The sequence below is a fragment of the Seriola dumerili genome, unplaced genomic scaffold (assembly GCF_002260705.1).
Source record: "Seriola dumerili isolate Sdu_G_001 unplaced genomic scaffold, Sdu_1.0 BDQW01000056.1, whole genome shotgun sequence".
Taxonomy (NCBI): Eukaryota; Metazoa; Chordata; class Actinopteri; order Carangiformes; family Carangidae; genus Seriola; species Seriola dumerili.
Genome location: NW_019174311.1, coordinates 4,590,069 through 4,602,264, shown reverse-complemented (window position 1 = coordinate 4,602,264; position 12,196 = coordinate 4,590,069). Strand labels below are relative to the sequence as shown.

Sequence of the window (12,196 nt, the reverse complement as noted above, 5' to 3'; positions counted from 1 at the left end):
ATTTGAAGGTAAAGTATTTGAGGTATGATGGTAAGGTGGCTCGTTATGAGTCCAAAGGTTTATAAACGCTTTACAACAACACCTTTAGAGTGATCAAAGGTCTTAAGAGCTCCAGAAATCTACCTCAAGTGCAATCTATCGTGATTATAAAGTGTTGACGTCAAGTATGTTCCACACACCTAACGTCACTGAAAAAGTGTGTGAGCAAAGGTTAGCCAAAGTGTTGAAAAAGGAATAAAAAGTAACTGTTTGAAGTATAAAAATACAAACGGCCAGTTGAAGTTGAATAAGAGAACCATTTATTTTACCATCAGCTGACGTGTAAATACTGTACACACCCATAATATTGACAGAGACAATCTTTAAAGAGGGAATAGTTTATTCTGTAAAGAAAAGTGAACGTCTCGTCTTAGGACATTGAGTAGGGGTTAGAGCAGCCTTCTCTGAAGACTTGACAGTTTAGGCTGTAGCTTTGGCCTGAGTGGTCTTGGCCAGAGCCTTCAGGTCTGTGATGCACTTGGCGATGCTCTCCTTCTCCTGAAAAACAACACAAAGACAGATGTGAAGCTCGGGGAATAACCAGGGCTTACAGGTCAGTTAGAAAAGCCGTTTATGCTTTTCACATTGATAACCATTTTATTGTGAATCTTTCCATTTAGTCAGAAAAGCAAAAAAAAAAAAAAAACAACTATTCATTGATTTTTAAAAAGCTGGTTATAGCTGGTTAGTATAAAATTGACTAAAATTTAGATTTAGCAAAGAATACCGTTTTGGCCTTAGTAGTTGTTTTTTTTTTTTTGATATTTTTTAATGGAAATGATGTTTGAAAACGTGTCTAATATTCATGTTTACAATGTCAGATACTGCATTATGGGTTGTATGTAGTCTTAATGTTGCTAGGCTATCTGTGTTTTAGAGTTACGCAACCCTAATAGTATTTTGTTAGCCCATTTTAACAGCTTCTAATGGCGTGAGTAATGTATTCTGCTGCCACAGAGGAAATAAATTATTGAGGAGTGAAAACAAATCCAATGTGACTTCCTTGACTGAAACACAAACAGACGGTGGCCTGAATAATCTGTCAATGGGATGAGTCACAGATGATGAGGAGCTCAAAAAGATAAAAGAGAAAATGAAAAATGTTGCCAGAGAAATTAATTTGACCACTTCCAAGAGGCTGACAGAGCCTGGGGAAAAGGTAACTAAATTTTACATTCTGCTTAAATGGTATTTTTTCACATTTCACTTTTATGACAGAAAAGTCTAAAAGAATGAGGACACTGTTCTTCTTTGATAAACAGCATCTCAGCAAATCTCTGCCTATTAGATCACTTAGAAAGTGCTGTATCTTCAAAGTCTTCTTCCAAAAACAGGGGAAAAAGAGGGTTTCATCTAATAATCAGGGTCATTTTATATTCTGGTAATTAGACAACATAAATCAGACCAGATATTCAATGCCAACCTTCAGTTTTTATTACTCTGAGCTGCAGACATACAGACAAATTAAAAAAGGAAAAACCTGAAATATATTTTGAAAGTATGGTGTTCATCCCTCCAGTAGAGTTCAGAGACTTGTAGAATCAACATCAGGGAGCACTGAAGCCGTTCTGGCAGCACATGGTGGCTCAACACCTTACTTAAGAAACTTAGTTGGTTTTTCCTTTAATTTGTCACCCGTACTCACAAACTGTCACCCAACTTAACAATTTCCCAAAAACACAAATGCAAGACTGAAACACTATTTTCATATAATATCCACACTGAGAAACATCATGGAGCTGGAGGCTTCTGACAGTCTGACCAAAAAAAACATAAGACTGACCTGCTGGGGAGTGATGCTGCCCACAACGCTCTTCTCAACCCAGTTGACCATGTGCTCCTGCTCCATCTGGCGGTGGAGGTTCTGCAGGCCGATCTGGTAATCTAAGCGCCTCTTCACCTCATTGGTCACCATGTGTAGCCTCTCTCTGTAGTTGGTCTCCAACAGCATGGCCACATTGTTCTGAGAAGGAAAGAGGAGTCTATGCAGTCTTTGTCACCAAACTACAGAAATATCTCTAGTTTAACCTTGGGTCATATGAATATTCATTTTAAGCAGGTTAAACTCCATCTTTACAAGTTCTTACCATTGTGGTGCAATTTACATTAATTGACATCAAGAACAGTTTGAAATCTGATTTCAGTGACAGCGCCAAACATTAAACCAGAATTCTTTAAAAAATTTTAAAAGTTTTGTTCATGGTTTTTTAACTGTCTGGCCTTTGTAAAAGAAACATAATAATATTAAGAATATGACTAAATATGCCATATGCTCATATGCAGCCAGAATTCAGGCAGTTATTTTTCAACAGACTACCAAGTTGATAACAAGAGAAGTAAATTCAGCAAGGCAACTTCAATCATGGCAAAATTTGAATAAGTAGTATTTATTTATTTATGGCCTCTTGTTTTTCTCCAGACATTATTTTGTTCTAGCTCTCCACGCTCCATAGCAGCCTGAGCAGGGTCGCTCGGTGGTGGTGTTGCAATTTCAACTTGTTGCCAGCAGAGGTCGCTAAATGTCAAAGACTACATAATGATGGCCCTTCAAGTCCTACAGCTCAAAGCAGAGGGGAACAGGGCAAATGCCTTACAACTGTCAATAAGTCTTGTGTAAATAAGATAATGGAAAATAAAAAGGCAAACATCAAGGCTGCTCACCCTCTTTGCATCGAAGAGCATTGATCTTCCATCTGTTCTCCACTGTTCCTTCTTCTCATCCTCGATGGCTTGAGCCAGGCTGGACATGGCGAGGTCCTTCACCTCCTGAGCCTTGGCCACTTTGTCCTGAAAACACACACAGAGCAGGTTTACAGAGGTGTTTGCAAAGGTTGGCACAAAAGAGAAGACCAATGGTTTTTGACTGAAAGTCTGTAGCTTGATTAAAATAACATCTGTCCAACAGTAATCTCTCACGCACTTTAAAGATGATGGGGATAAATTTCCACACATACTACACTATACACCACACTATTGGCCAGAGAAAAAAAAAGTTAAAAACACAGATCTACATGGTTGACAGCCTACCTCATTCAGTTTGTCAGCAAAAGCTGCAACGCTGGGACCAAATTTCTTGACACCGTAGATGATGACGGCGCCTATGGAGGCGGCAGCGAATGTCTCATGGTTGACGACGTAGATTTCCTTGGAAAGCATGTAGAGGAGGAGGCCAGTGCCCAGCATGTAAGGTCCTGGTGACAAAAAGAAAAATGTAGAATTTTTTCCATAGTCAGTAAAATGATGTGCAACAGTGAGATACAAAGTATGAAGGTATGTAAAACAATCAGCAATAACCACACACAGCTCTCTCTTTCTCTCTGAGCTTTTAATGGTAATGTTTGTAAGAGTGCAGTGTGTTACTGCCAGATGCACTGCTTGCACTCCTCTTTTAAATAAAAGATTAAATCTTTTCTGTTTGCCCTTTACTCTTTTTTTCAGTTAAATTTGGGACTATGTATTCCTATGTTGCACTGCAGTGTCACTGCACTATCATTTTTGGTCTCCTGTGAGATCAGTCTTATTCTATTTAAGCTTATGTTTATCTGTTTATTTTATTCTGTAAATCTTATCTTAATGCTCTTTCTGTTTTATGGAAAGCACTTTGGATTGCCTTGTTGTTAAAAAGGTGCTTAACAAATAAACCTGCCTTACGAAACTATTTATCACTGACTTACTGAGATCATCTCTACATCCAGCCCTGGGCTAAAGACTACAGACCTGTGACTCCAGTTTTGGGGTACAGGAGCTGGAAGAGCTCCTCTGGGATGATGCCATGACGGACTTTGCCTCCTTTCTCTGGAAGAGGGGGAACTGGAGCCAGACTCTGGGATGATGTCTGCAGGGAGCGAGATGCCTGGACCAGGCTGTGGTGGAAAACGCTGTTAGCTTTCATTACTTTTATTGTTAATCAAATTTATCATCACATCAGTGATAGATACAGTAAATAAAACAATTTCTAAAAGACACATACCCAGCTCCAAGGGGGCCACTGCCTTTCAGGGAACTGGCTGCAAAGGATAGAATAAACAACGACATAAGGCAAATACTTGCAAACACTGCATGTTTTCATTAATGTTTAATGTGTTGATTATTTTCCTGATTAATAAACGTGTCTTTAAAACAGTTTCAACCAAAGCTCAACATTATAACCTTGATGAAGGTAGGACTAATTGCACAGCTGTTGTATTAAACTGCATACGTTTAGCTAAGTGTACCTAATACACTGGCCACTGGCTGTATTTAACTTCAATGCTGATAATAGTCAACAAAAACCCAGTTAAAAGGATGAGGCTATTTCAATACCGACAGCACAATACCCACTAAAAGTCAGACTTCAAATAAAAATTTGCGAAAACACACTTTTGTTCGACTTACTTTGTTAAGTTATTGTTGTTTCTCTTCACTAAAGACATAAGGAGCTCAAAACCGAGCAAGGCTAGCTGTCAATAAGGTGACATTTGCAGGCGTGCAGAGCTTACGCTAGTGAATGTAGCTTCTGTTTACTACCGTTAGCTGCCGCCATCTAAATTAGCTTTAACCTAAAGCTTTGACAAACTGGTCGTGATGTCTGCTAGAAATACAGAAAAGGTTGCCGTCTTTTCTACATTCAGACTAACAAGAGTTTCAGAGCAGACACTTCAGTTGTTCCCTACAGCTAGCATTAGCATGTATCTCATTCAATGTGCGGCCTTCACTTACCCTTCACATTCACTTTAAACTTTAAGTTCTCCTGCTTGACTGTTTCGTTATGGCAGAGCTGAGTGAGTCTTTATTAACATCTAAAAAGATAGATTAGAACATACCTGAAACAAAAACGAGCCTGGACAGCATGTTTGTAGGTTGAAAGTGCCGAGTTGTTGCTCCACCGGGCAGCCTTGTTTCGGCCTCTCTGTGCCCTTCTGCAAAGAACCGTAGGGATGGCGGACACACGCGAAATCCCCCTGAAACATCGCGAGAGTAGAGAAGAGTTCCAGTTTTAAAGGAGGCCAGAAGAGGGTGCCCGCAACGGTAAATTCGGATCAATAGAGGTGGGATCATTAAGGCCTTAATGGGAGGAATTTGAGATTATATAATGATACTATGCTGTTTTGGGTTAAGTAATCTTGAGAATGCACGTTTTAGACGTGTGTGTGTGTGTGTGTGTGTGTGTGTGTGTGTGTGTGTGTGTGTGTGTGTGTGTGTGTGTGTGTGTGTGTGTGTGTGTGTGTGTAAATATACTCCTATGAAGGAAAATTGAAGTAAATTGTCAGGTTACTACAGACTGGTTATAACAATAGAATTAACAGCCAGATTAGCTAAAAGATAACTAGGGTTAGGATAATGGTTAGTGTTAGGGTTAAACTGTTAATTGTAGATGCTGTGTTTTCCCTTCACCTTTTAGATATTCCATAGACTGCAATTTATCTAAATGTTTTTTTTAGATTTTGTGTCAGGTCTGTGACAGTTAATAATAATCTGCATAAAAAAACATAAAATTAAAGGTTTTACTACATATATATCTACTACAGAGTTTGGTGGCAAAGAGCCTTCAAACTTCTAAACTGCACTGTTTTTCCAGTTACAGTTTTCTGCCTATGTACCACAGTAGAGTCATTTACACCTTCATTACATCTAAGTCATTAACCCACTTCAATGAGAAATGAGACTGTTAAAAAATTAAAAATTAAACCATCCAAGAGGCAACCACACACACAGCACACAACTGTCTCCCAAGTGGTGCATTTCGTCCAAGACTGCATGCAGGGGGAATTGACTGTGTCTGTCTGTAATCTTGAGGCGCACCCGTGCATGGCATCAGTTTGGTGCGAGTGGCTGGTGAGATAGAGGAACATATGACGCTGTGGTTCTCTTCACTTCCTGTAAAATTATGCTCAACAGAAACAGCTACATGTGAAACACAGACAAAGCTCCCGGACATTATTTCAGTAGAGTGAGAAAATGGATGACTTCTCAGCCAGCTCATGAAGAGTTTTCCCCTACTGAAAGAGATGGCGTAGTAGGTAAGCTTTATGATACATTTCTGCTTATTTAGCAGTTTTTTGTTTTTGCATTATCTTGTGCATTTTCCCTCCACAACTTCAATCAACATTTGCCAGGGCCTACTCTGTCTTTGAAGTTACTCTGATAATTAAAGGAGCTTTCTAAAAAAATACACCAGCAATGCAACCGCTGCAACATCTGCCATGACCTATACTATTACTACGACTACTAGTACGACTATGCTCGTATTTCTATAGCTGCTATTTCAGCTACTTCTACTACAACAGACTTGGATGGGTCACAGAGAATTGCTGAGCTACAACAAAGTATCCTTTACTTTATCCTTTACTTTATCCTTTATTTCATGCATACATCTCACATATATATGGAGCACAGCCTGGTGCTACAGATCACTGATTTTCTTTTCTTTTGGTGAAGCAGGTAAAAGACTCTTGAGATAAAAATGTCAGCTTGTTTGAGAGAAACTAATTCATACCGTCCAAGTATGAGGGCGTATTTCAAACTCTTCCAGTGTTTTCTATGAACTTGAATCAGTCAGTTCAGCAGCTGGACAAGCTGCTAGTTTACAACTCTTAAATAGTTTCTTCAGATGTAACATCAGAGCCATCATACTGCACCTGCAACACTTGAAAATCATATTTTTTTTTTTATCTCCCTGTAACTTCAGTAAATGGTATGCTTTCAATCAAATTGTTTATATACTGTATATTTAATCATTACAAAGATTGATAATCATTTTTTCTGATATATTGTGATTGAAGGATCAAAGCACTCTAACAGCCAGAGGAGCTGCCATGGACATCCTGGCTGGAATAGAGCTCCCCCCAGTGAAAGACTTTGACCGAAAAGTGGAGGTCAGAGCAGAGAAACGCGAACACCTGCGAGGACGTAACAACGCGACTTCATGTCGCAGCCCTACGAGAGAGTTAGACACAAGACTGATCAAAAATGAACTGAAAAAAAAGAGGCAGCTGGAATTTCTGAGGAGGAGATCAGTGAGCCCAGAGCTGTGTGGTCCGTCTTCAAGGATAAAACCTTCACCGAGGACATTCTCAGTGACACATCACAGTTCAAGCAGCAAGTTACAGACATTTCATTCAAATATCCAAACTACTCCCACCGCTAATGGACATCCAAAGATGATTTTAACACCAGACAGCGGTGAAATAGATGGTCCCAGCAGCAGCACATGGGTAAATAAAAGATCATTATTTGGAGTTTTGAATCACCACATCCATGTTATAATACCTGACTCTTCCTCTCTCTCCTCTCTTTTCCTCAGGCTTCATTATGGCCAGAGCAGGTAACACTGATGAGGCAAGAGAAAGGCCATTCAAGGAAGCAAGCGTCTACCTCCACAACAGTGACAATGGAGTCAAAGCAACACAGGACGAATAGAGAGAAAAGTATTAATGGTGAAAACTCTTGCCAATTACATAACATTTTGACCAGTGAGTCTCACGTTATCTTTGATCTTTCGTACTAATAAAGCTGGTTTTCTTCGTCCTTTCTCACAGCTCAAAAGACAAACATCAAAACATTGATCCGAACAGAAAATATTCAGCAGAAATCCTCCCACCAAACTGAAAATATTCTCCAAAAAAAGACATTTCGGGAGGCCGGTGTGCAGACAGAGTGAGTGTGACTTACTGTATATCTCCCTGAAACCTCATTTCATATCAAAAACAGCTGTGATCCATATTTTTTATGTGTCTGTAATATGATATTTTCTTCCCCACAGGTCTGGCCTCGTCACCGTCAAAGAATCAGTGAGTTTCACACTGCTGCTTTATACGCTGGAGTTGTGTGTGTAAACTGCAGATTAGAATAATAATAATGATTAACACATTCAACTGTTATTCTTGTCTCTCATCTCTCAAAATAATAGGATGTCAAGCGGTTAGCTGACTACCTGCAGGTAAACCAACCAAATCTTTTCCAAGTCCATCCTGATCTGTGTTAAGTTCACTCTTAAAGGCAGACATTGTGACTTTTCACAGATGAAAAAACAAACTCCTCCTCTAATAGATAAAAAGTTGAATTCATACGCAATAAAATATCTTCTCTATGTCGAAACACACTGAGGGGTTTTAACATGCTAGCCTATGGTGGCTTATGTTAGCTAATGTTAGCAAACTTTAGCTAGATGTTGCTGTATAACTGACTATAACTGAAGTAAGCTTGTGAATCTTCTGTACTTGTGCCAATGTCAAACTACATCTCTCCATGTACTGTTATCACGTCATTCTCACTCGTTTATTCAGCAAACTGATATAGTTTTGTTTTTGTTTATATATTCTGAAGCTACTATAAGCATCATGCTGTGTGTGGTCAGTTGCCTGGCTTTTAATGCAATAGAATATCAGTTTTATTTTCAGCATCATTAGTGTAAATATTATTTATTTATTTGTAGCATCATTGATTTTGAGTATCAGGTTAAACCTTTAGCTGACTGGCTGCTGACTGTCTTTTATCTACATTCAGTATGTGCGTGTTGTTGTAACTGTCTGTCTTCTGCTGTCTGTTTTCTATCAGGAGGCTCTGTGGCGAGAGGAGGCCATGAAGAAGAAGCTGGCGGCCCTCCAGGAGAGCACGTCAAACCTTCTCAACTCCACAAACATAGTGTGGACGGTAAGACTCTCTCTGTCCGTGTGCGCAGGACGTTTACTTCACACCTGGTGCTTCGCAGTTTACAGTCCAAACACATCACTCTTATTTGAAAGCATCACAGTGTTGCTGCTTCATTCTTTGGCTCCCTGGTTGATATTACACTGAACGTTTCTTTGGTGTACATGCAGTGTACATCATTTGTGTATGGTTGTTTTTGCCTCAGGAAGTTCCTATGCAGCCTGTGGTTTGGAGCTTCCTGCTTCCGCTCTAGTCTATACTGCATAGGAGGAGTGCAAGCTGTCATTCTTGTACAGGAAGGGCGTGGCAGTCTGTAGCTGTTATAGGTGCCATCCATCCTCATCTGCTCTCTTTTATCTACTCTGGCTGTAATGAATTGAAAGGGAAATATTAGTGTTTCCCTTTGTCAATTTTTAATTTGTGTTGGAGGATCTAGTCTTCTGTAAAATTGTTTCTCATTCAGGTTTGTTATTATTAGGCGAAATATTAAATTTTTTCCACTGTTGTAACAGTGTAGTGTTGCAGCACAGTCTGTGCTCACTGGTGCCTTCATGCACCAGTGAGCACAGACTGTGAAAGAACATCCTATCACAGATTTTGCTGCATGAATATTAATTTTCCATCTGCAGGTTACAGCGTGACACTCAGTCATTTCCTGTCTAACCCACACAGGCTCGCTGCAGTGAAGACCTGCTGAGAAACAAGATCAAGGTTCTAGAGTCGCAGCTGCAAGTCTGCCTTCAGGTAAGAATAGCAGCTGGTGGTAGAAGAAGCAACCACTGTGTTTTTTTTTAAATCATGCAATGGGTCTAACAACCCAAACATTTAGTCCTTTGTAAAACAGCCAGCCTGGCTCTACACTGTCACTCTGTCATGTGTTGATCTAACCCAGTACTGTTGTGTCCTTACAGAAGTTTCCAAAAGATGGAGTGAAGAAACTAGTGGTACAGATGGAGAAGCAGAAGCTGATATATGAAGAGAAAGCCCTGGTGGCCCTGCAGAAGGCCACACAGGAGAAAACTGAGGCTGTCAGCAAGGCCGAGACACTGCAGGTCAAACACCTAACGCAAACAAAAAAAAAAACCACATACTTTCACTTTGACTGAGGAGACAGACACATCAGTGTCGCTTACTTCTTTTGGTTTTATGGTGACATGTGTATTCTGTTATATCACATATCAGAAGGTGTGAGATTGAATATTGTGTCAGTATTGCAGCTGAATCTTGAACGCATTGTGTATTTTTGGCAACAGGGATCGCTAATTACAGCCAAGGCAGAGGCACTGAGGTGGCAGAGCCTGTATGAAGAGCTGAAGCTGAGCTCTGGACAACTCAGGGAGAACCAGCACCTCAGTAATGAGCAGCTGCAACAGCTGCACAGCCAAGTGGAGGTACGGTGTACTGTGGCAGTGTGCACAGTCAGAGGTTTGAATGTCAGTGGTTGTTAAAAATGTGTGTGTCCCGTGCAGCTATCCAGAGCCAGAGAGGCCGAGCTGAGGGAGGAAGTGGGGTTGTTACGACAAGAGAAGAAGGACCTACAGTACAACATTCGCCTGCTAGAAGAAGATAACCAGGTTTTAAGAGAGGAAAGCGAGCAGCTTAGAGGTTAGACACTCAGAACTTTGAACCACTGTACGTCTTTTTTTTTTTTTCTCCTGAGTCTGCAAAGCCATGCTCAGCCTTTACCTGCGAGTCATTCTCGGGCTAAGCACTGAGTTCTCTTTGTAGCACCTACAATGCTGCACAGACAACATGGATTTCTTGTTTAAACTGCTTTTTGTTTCCTAGTAGATGGCGACAATGAGAGCCAGGACTTCATGATGCAGGACTGTCTGACGTCAGAGGAAGCAGAGTCACAGCTGACGCCGAGGAGAGACACTCAGGCGGAGGAGCAGCTCCGTTACACTGAGGAGAAACTCCGGCTCAAGGAGAGAGAGGTAACGTTGGGATATCAGAGTTCACTGCGGCACATCCACAACCTCCATGTTTTGTTTGATTCAGCGCTGCTGCACAGGTGATAATCACAGTTTCATGAATCCAGAGTGGATGAGTCAAAAAGAATATAACCCTCACTGCAATTTGCTGTAGAGACTGATGCATAAAGAAAGGCCATTTATATTCACAAAACATGTTAAAGATGCTTTTAAAATATTTTTTAAAAACTCACAATATATTTTTAGTACATCATTTATATTTTGGGCATATTACAAAAAAGCCTAACAGTCAATATTTTATAATATTAAATATTAACTCAACTTGCACTTACGAGCTATTTCAAAATCCATTGCTAATGTAGCTCAAATGATTTTATTCTATTCTAAAAATATTTTCTGAGGGTTCATTTGAGAGAAGTTCAGAGATACAAGTAAAATTCGGCACGTCCAGTTTTAAATACATTCTGAAAAGCGCATCTCTAAAAATGTATTTTCAAATATAATTTACATGATTCCCTTTCATTTGGTGTGTGCATGTGTGTGTGTGTGTGTGTGTGTGTGTAGTGTGAGGAGCTGCAGACAGAGCTGCATGCCATGGAGCAGGAGTGTCAATCCAGCCAGGCCCGGCTGTCGCAGTGCAGGGACGAACTCCGGCAACTCAGCCACAGACGCAGGAAACCGGTGAGCAGTGTTTGTGTGTGTGTGTGTGTGTGTGTGTGTGTTTGCGCATTTAGGGGAATTTGAGACTTAATGTCCTTGCTATACTCAAGTGCTCTCATTTGCCCTCAGGTTGTCAGCCAACAAATATGAATTATTTTACACTTCCTGCACCAATGATTCTTTTACACTTTATTTTGCTGCAGTGAAAACCAGAGCAGCTACAACAAAATGAAATATAACTCAGAGGTTTTCTTCCCTCTCTTCCCTCTTTAGACTCCATCTGGCTCCTGGTGGAGGGTGTTTACGTTCTTCCTTCTCCTCCTCGCTGTGGCGGGGGTTGCCATGTTGTGGCTGTGGCATCCTCCTTTCAGGGAGCAAGTTGAAGACCTCTACTCAGACATAGAGACACGCATAGAAGACTATCTCTTGGAAATGGCCTCTCCTCAACACTCAGGCTGTTTTAGACCAATATGATAATGTCATTGCTCGGGAATGTAATTATAATTATTTAGTTGTTGTTGTTGTCGCTGTTGTTTTAAAATAAGACTTGTATTGACTGCATATGTTTGCATTTCATATTTTATAAAGTGTGTGGGATGTGTCGACATGTGGAGGATGTGCTCTACATGTGTGCACAAAGTTGAAATACACATGCAGTGTGAAAAATGTGTTTTTAAGAAACTGTGAGTCAATAATATCAACAGAATAGTTAGGAGTAGAAAAATATCCTTTGTACTGTAAACAGTATTTTTAGTCAACAACACCACTTTGAATATTAAAAAATATATATATATATTTAACATCCAAGTAATCCTTTCAACTCCTGTGGGAAGGAATTACATCAGTACTATGGGGAACTGGAGAGTTGTAGATTCACTGTTGCTTTAAAAAGAGAGAGTGAGCACAATAAAAGAGCTGTTTAGTGTTTTATATTA

General features: G+C 40.1%; 2 protein-coding genes across 2 annotated transcripts; one reads left to right on the top strand and one right to left on the bottom strand.

The window, feature by feature from the left end:
* Positions 1-282: 282 nt before the first annotated feature.
* Positions 283-5,450, bottom strand: atp5f1 (ATP synthase, H+ transporting, mitochondrial Fo complex subunit B1). Its single transcript, XM_022741695.1, has 8 exons — positions 5,413-5,450; positions 4,842-4,979; positions 4,010-4,046; positions 3,757-3,902; positions 3,067-3,230; positions 2,701-2,826; positions 1,823-2,002; positions 283-537 (listed from the first exon to the last, which is right to left on the bottom strand). Exons 1-8 carry the CDS (start codon positions 5,426-5,428, stop codon positions 460-462), a joined length of 885 nt encoding a protein of 294 aa, XP_022597416.1. The 5' UTR covers positions 5,429-5,450; the 3' UTR covers positions 283-459.
* Positions 5,015-12,196, top strand: LOC111219207 (TRAF3-interacting JNK-activating modulator-like). The gene is made up of 15 exons (XM_022741819.1): positions 5,015-5,066; positions 5,917-6,034; positions 6,801-7,232; positions 7,322-7,454; positions 7,557-7,674; positions 7,781-7,808; positions 7,928-7,957; positions 8,575-8,670; positions 9,340-9,411; positions 9,579-9,719; positions 9,921-10,058; positions 10,137-10,272; positions 10,459-10,604; positions 11,166-11,282; positions 11,535-12,196. The coding sequence occupies exons 2-15, from the start codon at positions 5,981-5,983 to the stop codon at positions 11,733-11,735; spliced, it is 1,842 nt and encodes a 613-aa protein (XP_022597540.1). The 5' UTR covers positions 5,015-5,066; positions 5,917-5,980; the 3' UTR covers positions 11,736-12,196.

Bases quoted from the DNA above. Each gene is read 5' to 3' on its own strand.
- atp5f1 (XM_022741695.1), bottom strand. The intron at 4,047-4,841 runs GTATGTTCTAAT...TATCCTTTGCAG, and splicing joins CAGGCTCGTTTTTGTTTCAG to CCAGTTCCCTGAAAGGCAGT. The intron at 2,003-2,700 runs GTGAGCAGCCTT...TTTCCTTCTCAG, and splicing joins TGCTCTTCGATGCAAAGAGG to AACAATGTGGCCATGCTGTT.
- LOC111219207 (XM_022741819.1), top strand. From the start codon at position 5,981: ATGACTTCTCAGCCAGCTCATGAAGAGTTTTCCCCTACTGAAAGAGAT. The intron at 6,035-6,800 runs GTAGGTAAGCTT...TTGTGATTGAAG, and splicing joins CTACTGAAAGAGATGGCGTA to GATCAAAGCACTCTAACAGC. The intron at 7,233-7,321 runs GTAAATAAAAGA...TCTTTTCCTCAG, and splicing joins GTCCCAGCAGCAGCACATGG to GCTTCATTATGGCCAGAGCA.